Source organism: Raphanus sativus, unplaced genomic scaffold (genome assembly GCF_000801105.2).
Source record: "Raphanus sativus cultivar WK10039 unplaced genomic scaffold, ASM80110v3 Scaffold0010, whole genome shotgun sequence".
NCBI lineage: Eukaryota > Viridiplantae > Streptophyta > Magnoliopsida > Brassicales > Brassicaceae > Raphanus > Raphanus sativus.
The window spans coordinates 103,393-120,364 of NW_026615336.1; the positions used below are offsets into that span (position 1 = coordinate 103,393).

The 16,972-nt window shown below is 32.5% G+C and overlaps 2 protein-coding genes and 1 long non-coding RNA gene across 5 annotated transcripts; all 3 read right to left on the bottom strand.

Moving 5' to 3' along the window:
* Nucleotides 1-6: 6 nt before the first annotated feature.
* On the bottom strand, nucleotides 7-1,038 carry LOC108822092 (uncharacterized). Of its 3 annotated transcripts, XR_008939254.1 has the most exons (5): nucleotides 885-1,038; nucleotides 705-766; nucleotides 527-603; nucleotides 390-454; nucleotides 7-268 (listed from the first exon to the last, which is right to left on the bottom strand). It is a non-coding gene; the product is annotated as an uncharacterized LOC108822092 (long non-coding RNA). The 3 variants fall into 3 exon arrangements; XR_008939253.1 differs by having other exon boundaries at nucleotides 705-1,038; XR_008939255.1 differs by having other exon boundaries at nucleotides 390-460; nucleotides 705-1,038.
* Nucleotides 1,039-2,699: 1,661 nt separating this feature from the next.
* Nucleotides 2,700-3,579, bottom strand: LOC108820763 (uncharacterized). Its single transcript, XM_018593770.2, has one exon. It carries the CDS (start codon nucleotides 3,485-3,487, stop codon nucleotides 2,873-2,875), a length of 615 nt encoding a protein of 204 aa, XP_018449272.1. The 5' UTR covers nucleotides 3,488-3,579; the 3' UTR covers nucleotides 2,700-2,872.
* A 7,549-nt stretch (nucleotides 3,580-11,128) lies between these two features.
* On the bottom strand, nucleotides 11,129-16,584 carry LOC108822840 (homeobox-leucine zipper protein ATHB-15). Its single transcript, XM_018596022.2, has 17 exons — nucleotides 15,899-16,584; nucleotides 15,663-15,822; nucleotides 15,493-15,593; nucleotides 15,324-15,414; nucleotides 15,084-15,179; nucleotides 14,789-14,986; nucleotides 14,557-14,712; nucleotides 14,406-14,480; nucleotides 14,211-14,323; nucleotides 12,929-13,118; nucleotides 12,669-12,845; nucleotides 12,517-12,597; nucleotides 12,315-12,449; nucleotides 11,913-12,241; nucleotides 11,740-11,845; nucleotides 11,516-11,665; nucleotides 11,129-11,435 (listed from the first exon to the last, which is right to left on the bottom strand). The coding sequence occupies exons 1-17, from the start codon at nucleotides 16,105-16,107 to the stop codon at nucleotides 11,289-11,291; spliced, it is 2,514 nt and encodes an 837-aa protein (XP_018451524.2). The 5' UTR covers nucleotides 16,108-16,584; the 3' UTR covers nucleotides 11,129-11,288.
* Between the last annotated feature and the right edge of the window lie 388 nt (nucleotides 16,585-16,972).

Here is a 16,972-nt window from a genome sequence, read left to right on the forward strand (position 1 = left end):
GTAGATTTACCCAAACTATAGATACCACCGATTTCAAAACGGATTTTGAGTTATGGTACACTCAGTTGAAGTTTGAAACCATAATGTAAGTGGAACCACAGAAACTAAGATAAATGTGCTCATAAGGTAAGGAATTTATACATGTTAGTTTTTCACTGAAAACATACAAAGAAGTAAAGTGGGTATGCATATTTAAATTTCTGGAATTTGGAGACCTTATACCTTCTCTTTTGCATCATGTTTGTGTATCCAAACCTCCGATGATCAACTGAAAAACATCTCACCAGTTTTACAAAAAAAAATCAGGAATGAGAGGAAACTCGAAAGAAACCTGTCTAATGTCACTCTTTCAGATGTCGAATTAAAAGTTCAAATATTTGGACGCTTACTTTTTTCGTGTTAGGGCAGCCGTTGCGTTCGCCGGCACTGTCGTTTTCAGAGTTCAAGGCCATACCTGAGGCTAAAAAAGATTTGTAAATTACCTATGGTAAAAGCACAAAATAAAGGATAATGAGTCGGTAAACACTTGTTTCTATGTCTCTCGGTTATTCTGATTTGGTTCGCGTTTAAGACCTTTTGTACCATCGTAGGAATCATTTTTCTCTGTTTTGTGGGATGACGCAAACAAACATGATATATGGGTTAGACAGAAATCCCAAAACCCATACACTGATGAGAAGAACATGAATATAAATGCATCTTACCAATGATGCCAGGATTACTCCCGAGTTGAATTGAATTTTGAACTTGAAAATTTGTATTTGTACTGAAGTGGAGGTGGCGAAATTGAATCAAACAATGGAACTGATCTATCGTTAGTGAGATTGTGGATTGAATCAATAGAATTTTATGAGAATAGAAAAAGGTATTAGAGATTCTAATACCATCGTCTGAAAAAACGTTTAGTATGAGGAGAAGAAAATTAGAAGTCAGTTTATTAGGAAAGCCTGATTGGTGATCATCTGAGGTTTTGGGAGTATCTTTTTTGGTCTGAATATTGTTGCTGATGTAGAAAATGGAGTGATTTAAAACGATCGCTTGGAAACGATCGCTATGGAGGGGAATCGTCTCGACGAAGAAAGCTTAACATAGATTTTAAATGGGTCACAAACAAATTTTAAAAGCCCAAAACATTTAGCCCATGTCCACAAACAGAACGTGACATGTCAAAATAAAAGCATATGATTGGTAGAATTTTCATGCCTACGTGGATGCCTTAAGAGGGGTTTATTAGCGGCTTTTAGTATAGTAGTGATGCAGCTCTATATTAAATTATTGGATATTATTCCTTTTAATTGTTTCTGAACTCGTTTAATATACATAGCTTTCACAATTCTATGTCAATTCCGATCAATTTAACTTCTGATAGATCTTACATATGTATACTCTATATATCAAGTTGATGTTAGCCATGCTATACAATATCAATTCTTTAAAAATACAACAAACATACACAAACAAGTAAACCTGTCAATATTCTGACCGATCTGATTTCGTTTCGAAATCCCTCTGCAATTCTCAGAATACATGAAACACCATTTTCTTACTTTCCTCTATATAATTTTTATCTAGAGATTACTCCTTCTAAAGCATAACTGCATAAGGTAACATATTTTAGTAGGTTGACGAAACCAAACGTGATTTAGAAAGAAGTTTTTATTGACTCTACCATGTATATAAGCTTTTCTTCATAGTGGTAGACTTGTTTTGATAGGTAATTGGCTGATCGCTATGACTATGATCTCAAACTTGTGAATATATTATAAAGAACACTAAAAGAAATTTAAAGAAAAAAAGCTAAAGAAAGTACTTTTCTCTCTTTTGCTTTAGGGAAAGAGCCAAACAGCTTGCAGTAACCACTTTAAGATTCGTGATTTATTTCATCAAAGTATATATCAAATATATCACCATAACATAATTTCTACGCAGTGGTAGATGTTTTGGAAAGTGAGTCTGCACATAGCTATACGGAAAACTCAGGATTTTAAAAAACTCCGGATTTTAAGTGAGTAATAATGAATGAGACTGTAACCTTCAGATGTATTCATAAGTAATGCAAATAATTAAAAGGCTATAGAAGATTCAAACCGTACGAAATGATAGATACTAATCAAAGAACGATACGGAGAATATTGCATAATTATGTTTTTATGTGAGACAAAAACAAGATATATGCAATCTATCATATATGGAAGCAAAGGAACAATGTCCTACACAACCAGATCGTTCTCACCCTAGATGCAATCTACCGGCTGATTGACAAGGAGTTGAGAAACGCAATCAGTGTGAGGAGAAAGAGGAAGCAATTCCTCAACCTTATGTACAAGTGGATGAGATGAAATCATTTTAACTTATCTGCTATTATGTTACTACCTTATTTTTTTCTCTTTTTTCCTCAAGGAGTAACAAAACTCTAGATCTATTCTACTTGTAAATTTATTTTCATATCTATGATATTTACCTTTATCAGAAAAACAAGATATAAAATAAAATTAAAAATTATATTAAAAAAATATTTTGTCCTTTTGATCATGATGATTGGTCACTTACCAAAAATATATATTTATGAAAATTCATCAAAATGTTTTACGAAGGTATTATTGCGTCCATGCATCTGTTTTTCTTACTAAAACATTAGTTTTATTGACAAAGACCATGATATTCTTCTTATTGACAATATCCAATTGTTTCAAGAAAAGTGAAAATAAAAATCCCCCAAAGACTTTAACAAAAAAAAAATCCCCCAAAGATATCATTACATATTTTTTTTTTTTTNGTAAACAATATCATTATATCATTACATATTAAGCAATTAATATCAGCAAAAAGAAAAAAAGGAGAGAAATATGAAGTACACTAATCAGATTAGATTTTAGCTGAACTCAATCATTTTTTTCTGCTGATTTAAGTTCTTATAAAACTTCTTTATGAAATCATCAGCTGCTTGGTCCACGTGTCCGTTGGCCACGTCGCCACTTTCCGGTGTTAAAGGAAACGGTGAGTCCGTTACTCTCAACGGCCTCACCAAAGGAGTCCGACCAAACCCGGGAAAGTAAGGAGACAAAGCCGCCGACAAATACGCCGGAGTAACGTTTCCTTTCTCACCAACGCCGTTAAGAAGCTCAAGGACTGCTCTAGCTGCGGCAGCGTCGTCGTCAAGCGTCTGAGGCGTTTGACCACACGCGAAGAGATTATTGTGACTCTTTTTCTTCATGAACCCAATATTGGGAAAGGGGAAAGAGTAGTTCGGAGTGTTGCTGCAGCTAAACTCGTATTCTTGACGTTGAGGTACGGTTGCGGTGGCCGATGAGGAAGTGGCGGCGGCTGGGACACGGCGACGGTGGTGGAACATGAGATTCTTTCCGCGTTTGAGTGTGGCGTTGAAGTCGGCGATGAGTTTGTGTTTTGAGACACCTTTTCGGATCATGTACAAGAGGAAACGTACGATGTTCCATAGCTTCTTGCTTATTGGTTCGTTTTGATCCATTGGATCTTAGGATTTTTTTTTAGTGAGAGAAAGAGATGTATTATTGTTTTTTTGAAGGTTAGATTACTTATGAGCTAAGAGAAGAAATGTGAACGTTTTATAAAGGAGGAAGTAGAGGTGCTGAAACGTGCAAGATATTATTATATAAAGATTATATATAAAGACAAAGCAAAAGCTTATTGGTGCATAATTATTTAATCCATGTCACTAAGAAAGAAAAGTAAATTTTTAATATGGATTAAATTTTCTGTTTTACATGTTTCTTCAATTAAGATGAATGGTGTTGTTGTAGCTAGCCTCTGATTGAATTTTCAAATGATAAAGTTCTTGGGTAATATCTCTCAAGATTATTTATGAATCGTTCTTGACTTCTTTCTTAGCATTTGGAGATCTCGGACCAAAAGTTCATACTAATCCTGGGATTTGTAAAAAAAAAAGTCAGATACATTGAGTTTTATACGTACATACTTAATGATTAACTATGACTGAAGTGAAGTCAAACTAAAATTTTCAAAAAACTTATGCGTTAATCATTTGAAGTGAATCATTTGCATGCATGCACCTAGCATTTTATTTTGAGGAATTTGAAGTTTATAGTATTGCCAACACTAGATTTGGTAGACATGTTTTAGTAATATATCATCATAACATTATAAGAATAAAATTAGATAGCTAATGAAATATGACATATAAAAATGTGATTTTTTCTTGGGTTCACCCCTAAGATGAACCTTTAGGTTTACCAACCAATAGAAAGTTGTCATTTTAGATCTAGTATCTTTTAATTAAAGAAATAAAATAACTTGCCAAATTAGATTATGTTTTTAAAATAGAAAAAAAGATTAGATAAATAAATAACAATAATTGCCAAAAAAATATTTTTTTTTAATATTTGTTTTTAAGATTTAGTGTTTAGTGTTTAAGATTTATAATTTAGAACTTATCCAGATATTTAGTATTTTTCCAAGGGTTTAGGGTTTACCCAAGGATTTAGGATTTAAGATTAGAGTTTAGGGTTTAGTGTTTTTTTGACAACACTAATTTTTTTTTTAATTCGTTTTTTACATACTATGTTTATTTATTTTAAAATTTTATTTTGAAAACATAATATAATTTGGCAAGTTATTTTGTTTCCTTAATTAAAAAATACTAGATCTAAAATGACAACTTTCTATTGGTTGGTGAACCACCCAAGAATAGCTCTAAAAATGTATGTAACCAAATCAACAGCCTACTATGGTAATTAATCTGATACGATCACTAACAAACAAACATAAAATCTAAAAGCCCTTTTTCAAAGAGAAAAAACATATAATCACGAAAATCTTGAAGGATTCAGGTTAACGTTCAAGTGTGACCACTTGATATCGACATAAAAAAAGGCAAACCAAATAATGGAAAAGTAGAAACAAAAATATAATTTAAGGTGGAAGAGTGGTCTAACAAAGCTTTCACATATCAAAGTTTCTGTACTTTAGATTATACATGTAATATACGATAGCCATAATCTATATAGGTCTTACTTTGTAGTTCAATTATTGTTGCGTCTTTTTTTATATATATCTAAAGGAAATATAATTTTAATTTTAACTAGATTTTGACTCGCACTTTTAAAAGTGCGGGATTTGTTCTATTTTAAATGCTTAATTTAAATTATTTTTATTAATACTTGTAGTTCTTAAAGTCACAAAAAATAAAAATCACTCGCTAGCTTCTGAAATGGTGATCTTTAGGAGGACACTTGACACGATTGTTATTAAGAAAAAGGGATCTTTAATGATTTTTAGGGTTCCATAAGATTTAAGTAGCGTTCCCATTGGAAGAAACTCTTTCAGATATTTTTATAGAGATTAATTAAAAAAGTAAACTGAATAAGGTAGAAGAAAAAGAGACGCACCATATAATTTAGGGTATTGTTAGCTGTTAGATTAGTCGGATGGTTTAGCTGATATACATGTAGAGAAATGATCAGGTTGAGCCATTGAACAAAATACATACTCGTGTAGATTAGGAGGTTCCTATATTGTTGGTGTTCTCAAAATCTTATACAATTGGGAATATATTGTATTTATTAATTAGTGGAATCTATTGAAGCCTAATATCCTAACTACTTTCCTATATAACATAAGGTAATATAGGAAATATAATATATGAATCAAAATTTGTTTCAATTAAGTACATATATTTCTACCCAAGTTAGTATATTTAGTGTAGTTAATACATACTTTTTAGCTCAAGTTATTCCTCAATTGTTTAAAAGTATACATTAGGGAAATTAATTTCTTAATATATATTAATTATGAAAAAATAAATAATTTTTTTTATTTGAAATAACATATAAATCGGTTTATGTTATTTCATATCCCCTATATATTATTTTAGAAGCACTCAAAGAAAATAACCTTAAGTTCATGTGTTATTTACATAATGCCATTTCATAGGTGTCACTTCCACATTCATTTTCACTCATTTCTTTTAAAAACCCTTTCATTACTAGAAAAATTACATTGTTTTGCCATTGTCAAATATGTCCAAATTGTGTTATAAGACATGTAATATGCTAGGTTCATTAAGCATAATACTAGGTGATTCGTTTGTCAATCAATGACTTACGTTATGATGTTGTTTTTTCCATATATATCAAAGTCACAAATACCAATAGTTTCCATAACAGTGTAATTTCGTTTAATGGTCTGAGAATTCGGGTTGATCCCATTGTCCATATATAATTGACTTTTTCGTTCATAGCTTTAATTTCGAAGCTCAACGTGATATCCGCGCAACATGACTCATTACAGTAAGGATTTTAGGGTTCGTTATGATTATAAAAATTACAGTTATTTGATGAAAACTAAGATTATATGATTCCGACAGTTATGGCATGAGTCAGAGTCTTTCAAATACAAAGTTAGTCCTCCAACTTTTAATGTTTTGGATCACATTGTATGCCATACGATACAAAGTTAAAATTATATGCATGCTTCATGCTTGATCACTTTATGACTTTATTATAATTTATGAAAATATTATAATTTGACATTATAAAATTTCAATCACGTGTTTAAAAGTTCACATGGAATGTATTTGTTATAAATTTCGCCTAATCAAGCAATAATGTTTTCCGAAATTGTGAGTCTATACCAATAAACTTAAAGTTTACTAACCTTAAATCATGCAATCATGGATTCTCTTTGTTATAATTACTAATTATAAATTTTGACTTTGACTAATTAATCTACCAAGGTTTCCGAAATTGTGAGTCAATACCAGTAAATTTCGGAACTTAATTCAAATGATTTACGCCATTTCTATTTTTTTTTTCAATTATTGAGTTTGTCAAGACAAACTCCGAGATGATATTAATGTGCAACATCATGTGGTAATTAAATTAGTAAATAGTTACCATACTTACGCTTCTATCTTCTATATAAATACGGTGAATTGATCCACATAGTATACCACATTCTCCTTTAAACAAAACCAATAATTCGTTTAGACCCTCCACAAATGGCAGACTTCGATTCTGGTGTTACCGAGAAGCAAGATTTTTTGGTACATACTTCAGGCAAATCAATCGCTGAATTGATCGATTGTCGTCAGGTGATTGTCATATCCACATATTTTATTTTCCTACTATATTTTCTATATACATTTTGTATATTCAAAATTGATTATATGAATGTAGGTGGAGAGATGTATTGTTATATGTACAATAACGGCGTCTGAACCTGACATTGGATGGTACTACTTAGCGTGTAAAGTGTGTGGAAGGAAGGTTCAGTATGAACCCCCTCTTGTGCTCCTTGATCGTGATGATGATGATCTTAGAAAGTTCAAAATCTACAGTGCGAAGTGCAAGTGTTATGAACCGGAACTGTTTCCAAAGTAATCCCCGATTCATTGTATTATTGTTATAACTGTAATTTTAAGGCAAATATAGGATCAAGCATGGCTAACTACGATCTGTATTGTCCTTTCTACAAAATTAGGTACAAGTTGCACTTGGTTGTACAAGACAATATTGGTTTTTCCAAGTTTGTCTTATTTGACCGTGTCTACGGTTGGTTCATTGACCTTGCATAGACTTAACAGGTCCCGTTACTCATGATGTATTATTTAAATAAATTATATCCCTTATATATTATTTTAGAAACATTATTGAAAATGAACCTTTAGGTGATGTGTTATTTTCAATTGTGTTATTTTAGTACGTGGCAGCACCACAAGTTCTTTCACATCCTATATTTAAAAACTCTTTATTAACTAAACTAATTACAAATATTGCCATTGATCATTATATTATAATTTGACTAACATATTATAAGCTTCTTCATTATTGATTAACCAAAAAATAACACGTCTACATTTAATGCTTTGTCATTATTATTTTCCTATATTTACAAAAGTCATTGTATTTGAGATATGATTTTGTGAATGTGCACTACATACAAAATCGTGAAGAGGATTGTAACGATTTATACACTACACCATAGATCGAAAACATTTGTTCTTGGCAGACCCGGTCCTATGTAATATCTTCTCATAAATATTGTTTTGGTTTTTATATATAGTTATTATATATATAAACGCAAACTAAATATAATGTACAACTATAGTGTATACATATTTAATGTATAAATGGCGTCACGATGGTCCCTCAAATAGAAAATATTTTTTTTGGTTTTTACAACTATTGTTAATCATAAAGCATTTTATATATAGTGAGACTTTATATATATATATAACGCAATCTAAGTTCACCCTATAAAATTTGAACTTCATCCTATAATTTAATTTACGTTTTTAATAACTTGACCCTATATATAGTTAGACTTTATATATTTTAAAAATAATTTGATCTCACAAAAACTTTGATATAATTTTAATTTACGTTTTTGGTAACGTTAATAATGAGTCCACCCTATAAAATTTGAACTTGATCCTAATCAATATTAAAAAACGTGATTTGCAAGAAAAACCAGTCACACGAATGTTAAAAGGAAACTTATAATAACTTTGATATATATTTTTAATTTACGTTTTTGGTAATGTGTACTTATTTTGGTAACGTTAATAATGAGTCAATAATCTGCTACGCTTTTAATTTTATAAATATTTGGTAATAACAGGGTCTTGGTTATGGTTACTAAATTTTAATCACACAATTGACTGTCGCATATAAGGAAGTTAGATTATATAAAATTCAAATTTGTATTGTTATCAAAATCATAATTTTGCGTATTCCAATTTTTTTCCTTCAATATTGTAATATATATGGAAATTTGATTATTATGTCTACAAAATGAAGGAAAATTTTAGTATATAATTGGAGCGCAAGTTATTCAACATTAAATAGTTAATAATAGAATTAATTACGTTGATTCAATCAATTGGTTTCCTTAATCCGCGTAGTGTGTGACATCTTGATATAAACATATGTTATCTACAATTCATGGACACACCACACTCTTTTTCTCGACTCCCTATTTCTGAAGACACTCAGGGCATTTATTTTTTATCAATTTATAATTTTATTTTATTTTCTTTATATTTTGTTTCTGAAAAGTTTTAATACTCTATTTCTTATGTTTTGTTTTGTTTTATATTTATAATTTATTTTATGAAAATAAATATTTTATTGTCTATGTTTCGTTTCATCTTTACTTCATAATTTATTTTATATTAGTATTTACTTACTATTACTGATTCACTTCCACGAACTATATTTTAATTAAACAGATAAATACACAAGTTTAAAAAATTGTGGTCGGAAATAGATTTATATTGACATACTCGATTTCGTTTAAACTCTTATTTTATAACATTTAGTATTTTTCTATGATTTTTACATTATAATATCTATTAATTTAAAGTGGTAATCAATTTTCTTTTTGACATTCAGTGGTAATCTATTTAAATTTATTCAAATCTATTCACCCCGCACAGGGTGCGGGTTATCACCTAGTAGATATATGTATACCGTGTACTTATTGTTAATATATTAAATAAATCTTTTTTTTATTAAAAATCATGAAAGTTGTTACGATATATATATACTAAATCTTTGAAAAACTAAATAACTTGTTAATGATAATTAAAATTTGAAAGTTTGAAAATAAAGTTAAATTTGATATCATCTTTCCAAAGCTAATAATTAGTTAATTCAATCCCGCGCTTTAGGGCTAACATAAATAACATTGTTGTGATTTAACTTGGATTTTTTTTTGGTAAATGATGTAGTTTAAATATGTTTGTGCCCCAAAGTTAAGTATTTAAAATATAGATGTTATACATTGCAATATGTATTTGAAAAGAAAGTAATGTGTACTTGTATATATGTACGTAGTCTATATCATATGGGAAATTTTGATTTATTAATGGAGGAGAGAACATAAAATATATGGAAATTGTTGAAGTTTCCAAATGCTACAATAAGTTAGTTTAGTTCTCGTTTGATTATGATTTTATAGCGTATAGAGTTAATTATGGAAGCTGTTGCAATGTGATTGGTTTTGAAAATCAAAAGATTTCAATTTGCTGAATTTTAAGGGGTGAAATTAATTTTAAAATTCTTAAAATTTAATAATGGTATGTCATGGTAAATAAGTTGAAAATCAATGGCAGAATTCTGCTTTAATAGTATAGATAAATGTTTTCTATGAGCACCATTTTATCATTTCGAAACAGTTGGTAGAGAACGCGATCAACTTTATTATAAATTACAGACATATTTACTGTATGTAGTAGTAACTCTGTTTCTGTAATCATATTTACTGTATGTAGTAGTAACTATGTTTCTGTAATTACTATAAATTTTATCATTTCGAAACAGTTGTTAGAGAAGGCGATGAAGTAATAGGTTGATTAACAGGATGGGAAGCACACTGAGCTGAAGACGGAAGAGTCACTTGCGCAGGAGCACACTGAGCTTGACTAACAGGATGGGAAGAGCTGTCATTGGAAATAGTAAAAGGACAACGAAGGTAATGGTGCGGTATAATTATTAATCTTGTAGAATCCATCAAACCCCTCCGATACAATGTATTATTTTCTAGTAATCTCGGTGGAACTGAGTCTTCTCCAGCCATCAGCTAATGGGATGACCGGATCACTTTCTGGGATCAGATTAATAGGTCAGGGTGTGGAACCTGATTATGATACCATATTAGTGATGAACCTAATTCACACTTAAAAGTTAGCTCAAGAGTAGATGATTATCCATACACATATATTGTCTGAAGATCATTATTATGATCGATGTGGAACTCTAGTAACCAAGACGTGGATGGAAACGGTCCAACGGAATATTCCAATCCAAACATCTCAGATATATCATGCGATATAGACCACTTGTACAGAAGACATACATAAAATGCTTGGACCACTTGTACAGAGGAGAGATTGGCATTCTCAGTAACCTAACATTCGGATTTTTCTGTTTACATCTCAACTTTATCCTAAGCAGAAACATGCACCAGACTTGGTCATTGTTGAGTGTAGTGATTACCATAACTATTTTATGGGCAAATCTTTCTGTAAAAAATTGAATATAATTTCTGGAAAGCTTAATACCGTTAATGTGTTTAGAAAAGAAATAGATCATATCATATCATTATCATCAGTCATCACACATAATCAAACTAAGCAAACATTTCTTTAGTACTCAAACAAAATACTGTTAATGTGTTTCACAGCAACATCAAGAAAAACAAGAAGATAGACTGTCTTGCAATAACAACCACGAGGCAACATGTTCGTCTGAAAATTAAAAACAGATTATTCAAAAGTACACACATAAATCTCAAACAAAGGACCAGTTGATGAACACAAAGCAGATACAATGAGCATTCTCTTCTTCGTTGAGTACTTTCCAAGCAACAGCTCTCTCGTATGAAACTGGTCTCCCCATGCTTGAGATACATATCCCACCTTGAAGACTCCCAAAACCCTGAAACCAAAACATCCGTTTAAGTCAGACAAAAGCTGATCAAACTACTACACAAATCATAGCCGAACGTTGTTGAAAACCTGTTGCATAATCTGTGGGAACTCAGAGCAGAGAATCTTTCTTCCATTGTCATCAAATATCTTCTCTAAAGAGATATCTTGAAGAGAAACCAGTGTAGTCTCAAGCATGTCAAGTCCTGCCTGGTTTGCAAATGTGAAGACGGGCATGGCCTAAACAGAAAGGTTTATAAAAGGATCAGTGACTGTGAGTAAAACATTCATGTGCTTGATATTTGAGTCAGTACCTTCATTGAGCAGCAGATGATAGCATCTGTGTAATGCCAAAGGTTCTTGAGAACCGATTCATTGCCTTCGCTGTTCGATTTAAGTAGCTCAACGCCCATGTAGCTCCTAGTATCAACAGAAACAAAATGAATCATCCTTGTTGACTTGGTGGAAAACTTATATATGTACATACCTGTAACTCTGGCAGATCCAACGAGCAAGTGTTTGGGCTTCAGGAGTACCCAAAGGAGTGCGTAGACCGACTTGTGAGCTGATGTGAGAAGGAGAAAGTGCCAATGCAACTCTCTGAACCGATGAGATGATACCTCGAACATACTGCCTTGCCATAGATGCTACATGCTCTTGCATATGGCTCTCAACACCAAACTCAAATGCTATTGTCATCACAGATCTTGCACATGTGGAGTTTCCTGATTGATCAGTTGCGGCTTTTGTTGTACCCGCTGAACCAATCTCCAGTGCAGAAGCAAGATCCAAGGTTCGGTTTGGACTAGATACTTCCTGCTTTTTGGTTCAAGACAAGCTTTAAGGGTCTGAAAAAAACTTAAATGGGAAAAGCATTATTTGTTCCAACCTTTGTGGAGTCAAGAGGGATAATGCGAAAACCAGAAGGAAGCAGAGGTGCATCATCCGCAAAAGAAGCATCAATTGGCGCAAATATAAGTTCAGCGCATGTTCCAACAGCGTTTTCATCCATGCCGCTACAAAGCTAATCACAAGATATTAGTGAACCACATTAACACTCATTTAGAGGAGACAAATCTAAAAGTAATTACTTGTAGAAGGAAGATATCTCTTGGAACAATTGCATCTTCAGGGGAATGACCAAGACCTTCCAACTTAATGACTTCCATGAACTAACAACGAAACACAGCAACCATTATAAAAAAGAAAACAATCAAATGGTGCAAAAGAATCTTGAACTTACCTCTTCATGCTCAATAGTATGAGCTAGTGGAAGTATAACCTGCCCACCAAATCCTCCAACTCTGGCACTACAAGGCCCCACTTTAACAGCTGCTGCCAGATAAGCATCAATGTTGTTGTCAGCCCATTCTGATCTATGCTCCCTCAGAAACCTAAGCAGGATCGCCGGAGGAACATTCTGAAATTGCAATAAAACCAAAACATAAGGAGTAAGAAAAAAACATAAATTGATCTATAACAAAAATAAATGTGTGCATTGACCTGTAAAAGCATGGAGGCTTTAGCGCATAAAACCACATTGCTAACAGGAGCAAAGCCATTGGAAAATGTAAGATTCAAACCCATCAGCTTGTCTGGAGAAGAGTTCACAGTGATTGTGACATCATCCATGCTATCTCCTATCACCGACCATCCTTCATCGGTGAAACCATTAACAGCCTCATTGAATCCTCTGTAGAAAAAAAAACAAATGTATCAGACAGCAAATATCTATATTATTAAAAGATAAGTACACATATAAAATATCCCTTAGTTTTCAGTGTTATTTACACTTCCATGCCACTGACATTAACTAATACTTCCTATTTTAATGTTGTCTTTTTTCACTTTGATTAATGTGTTTTCCAAAATTAAATTTGAATTAAATACATAATTAAATAATACTTCTTATTTTAATGCTTTGTCTTTTCCACTTACATTAATGTGTTTTCAAAAATTAAATTTGAATTAAATACACTTCATTAACTTTTCAATTAAATTAATGTCAAATTCAAAAAAATACATTTTTATTGGACAAACAATTCATCGAAATTATAATATCAATTCTTCATTGAACAAATTTGAACAAAAAATTATTACCAAATTTAAACCGAAACTAGATAATATCCAAACGGATTTACCATTTTGGTATCTAGAGAACCATAACTAAACCTTATCCGAACGAAATATTTCGGATATTCGAATGTTTTTAAATCATATTTATATACTTCAATATGTTAGCTATTTTTCGAGTTAATATCCAAGATATAAGCTATTTTAAGTTAGATTTCAAATATAAAAAATAGTCAAAAGTAAACATCTAAAGTATATATATATTTATTCTTCATCCAAATATTCAAGTTAAATTTATTTTAATTTTTAATATAGGTACTTTAGCTTACATTACTCAAATTTACATGTTATATTTTTTAGACTTAAGGATATTTAAAGATATATAAATTTTGAAAATTTAAAAGTAATTTAAACGGGTTATCAAACCGGCAAAGATCTAAATCAAACAGGAAGCAAAGTTTATAAATACCGGAATAGAGATAGAATCTTTAAACTCAAAAATATCAAACCCGAATAAATTTAAACCGGATTCGAGTGGATAACCAAATATCTATTCCTAGCTTAGTCAATATAAAACGATCAAATATTATAAATATACTATTTAGTATAAATAAATAAAAACTAAAACTGAAAACTAATACCCGTGCGGTCGCACGGGTCAAGATCTAGTAGTATCTTACATCCAAAGACAAATAGTTATGAGTATCAAAACCTGCTTAGCCTTTGACTCAGAGCTCTTAAGGCGGCAGGGCGCCGTCCCCAGCCATTGACACTACTATTAGTCTGAGAACTCTCTTGAGTTATTTGTTTGAGTTGGCGCAGCGCCTTTGAAATAAAAAAAAATATACAATAATTCAAAACATCAACAAGCAAATGTTAGGAATAGGTAAGTTTTAACTTCACTTACTGCCATTGTTGTCTTCTGTGCAAGTACTTTTGGTGACTCGTAGAGAGGGCGTAAGACCTCAGGCACACTACAAGCCTATTCAACAGTCAAGTTAACATTAACCCCAGTGTATGGAATAGCATAAACATTGGAGTAGAGTGAAGATTGTTACCTCCAAATCCATATGATCCACAATGTGTATGATGGAGCCACCACCATCACAAGGCCGTATCAAGTATCCGCTGGGAAGCATCTCTGCTCTAACAAAATGTTGAACCGGTGGCATACTAGGACCGTTTTGAGTGCTCTTAAGAGACCTCTCGCATACCTAAATAATTTGTTACATCGTCATGAACAAGAAAATCAAGAAAAAGAAAATTAAGTATATTTTTAGAGATACACACCACAAGGCTGCCATCTTCTAAAACAGAAGTATAACGCAACAGCCAGAAATCACGTGGTGGGGCCAACGTAGTTGGTGCATAGAGCTGCATGTAAAGCAGTTCAATGGTTCCACCATTGGCGGTTGGCAACACATTCATAACATCAACAGCTCGGCATTCGCGTAACCACGAAGGCCGATCTTTGACGATCTCTGCGACCTGGCCAAAGAAATGAAGAAGCAGATCAACTTTGTTACATATATATAATATGTAAGGTAGAGTAGAAGAAGGAATGATTATATCTACACATACATACCCTTGTAGGCTCGAGACCCACTAGGCCACAGGCGCGTGCTGCCACACCAGCGCAACCGTGAGAAATAGCAATGATTCCAATGGAATCCGGACCAGGCTGTTACATATATATACAAAACAAACCGTTACAGATAAGTTTAGTAACTCTTTCATTATTATTTTTCTTAAATACTAGGCCGAAACAATGTAATCTTTTTTATGCAATAAACAGAAAGAAAACTAGAGGAAGTGGATTAAATACCTTCATTCCAGGCATCTGTACCCACTCAACAGCGGTTCCAGTTGCCTTTGAAAGAAACTCTGCTAAAGTTTCTTCTGCAATGGACAAAAGTCTAAAAAAAAAAAAAAAAAAAAATTAAGTCAGAATGAAACTGTTTTTAACTAAAAGAGCAAAACACTAAAGCACTGACCCTGCAGGACTAGCATCTCTTGGAGGATTATGTGATGCTAATTGGTGCTGACCACCAGTCACCACCGATTCACAGCTTGTGTCTTTAGCTGGAAGTGAAGGCTGTAACCAAAAAGATCAAACAAAATTAATATGGAACATACTACATATCTTCAATATAAGGATTCTCACATTGGGAGTGTGTTGACGGAAGTAGCTGTTTTCATGAACCAGCTGTGACACTTGCTTCTGCAACCTATCATTCTCCTCCATCAACAGCTTGTTCATCGCCGTCAGCTTCCTATTCACAGCTTGAAGCCGTGAAGCCTCTTTTCTTTGCTTCTCTCTGCATCTGAAGTTTATAAAAAAAAGATTAAATCAAAGAATCTCCCTAAAAGTGCATTAAGGAGTGTTAGTATCATCACTACCTTCGGTTTTGAAACCATACTTTGATCTGTTTAGGCTCAATGTTGGAGAGAATAGGACACTCTCTGATCAACTGCTGACGGCGAATAGAACTGGGTTTAGGACAGTCATGATAAAGCCTCTCAAGTGCTTCAACTTGCTCAGGTGTGTACCTCACATACTTCCCATTGTCCATGCATCCCATCTTCCCATCCTTGTAAGACATCTCCATTACTCCCTTACTCCAGATAAGACCCAGATACCAAAGTCCACTCCTTTACTTAATCCACTACCAAATCTAAAAACCTAAAGATACTCACTCAATGCCCATCCATCTCATGTGATCTCTAAAGGGTTACACAACACACAAGACAAGACTAGTCCTTTCTACTTTTAAAGTCCAAACACCAACACCAAGAAGAATAAAAAGAAGATCTTTCCACTTTTGCAAACACCGAAGAAAGATTCGACCATTCACTGGAGAATAGAAAATAAAAACAAGAAAGCTACAGACTTTATTACACAAAGCAGAGGAGGAATCACCGAGTTGACTCAGCCGTTAGAAACTCGAAACGAAGCCGAATCAGTTCTCAAACCCATATTCTCCTTCTCCGAGCTGGTCTCATTGGGAAACCCTAGAAAAAAAAATTAATCAAAGGAGGAAAGAAAGAGAGAGAGAGACGTAGAAAGTATGTAGAGAAAGGAATCATGGGAGCGAGCCTACCGACCACTGTTGCTCTGTTTTTATTTTATTTTTCCTCTGCTTATTCATTACAACTTTGAATTTTTAGCTTTTTCGAATTTTCAATTATATTTTTTATTTTCATGTAAATAATGATTTGATAGTGGTGTGTTGCGTTTGTGTATTAGAGCATCTTTAACGCAAGTATTTAGAGAGAGTGGTTTACCAAAAAAATAATAAAATAAGAAGGTGGGTCCCAATCAATCAAAACAACCAACTCTTTTGTGGCTTATATAAGCTACGTTCTTCAATGGTTTTTCAACAGTATGCGGGCCCCACTAACACGTGGTGGCCCGCGATTGGTTGACTTTTAATTTTTTTTTTTTTTTTTTAATCACACAAAAAAAAATAAAAA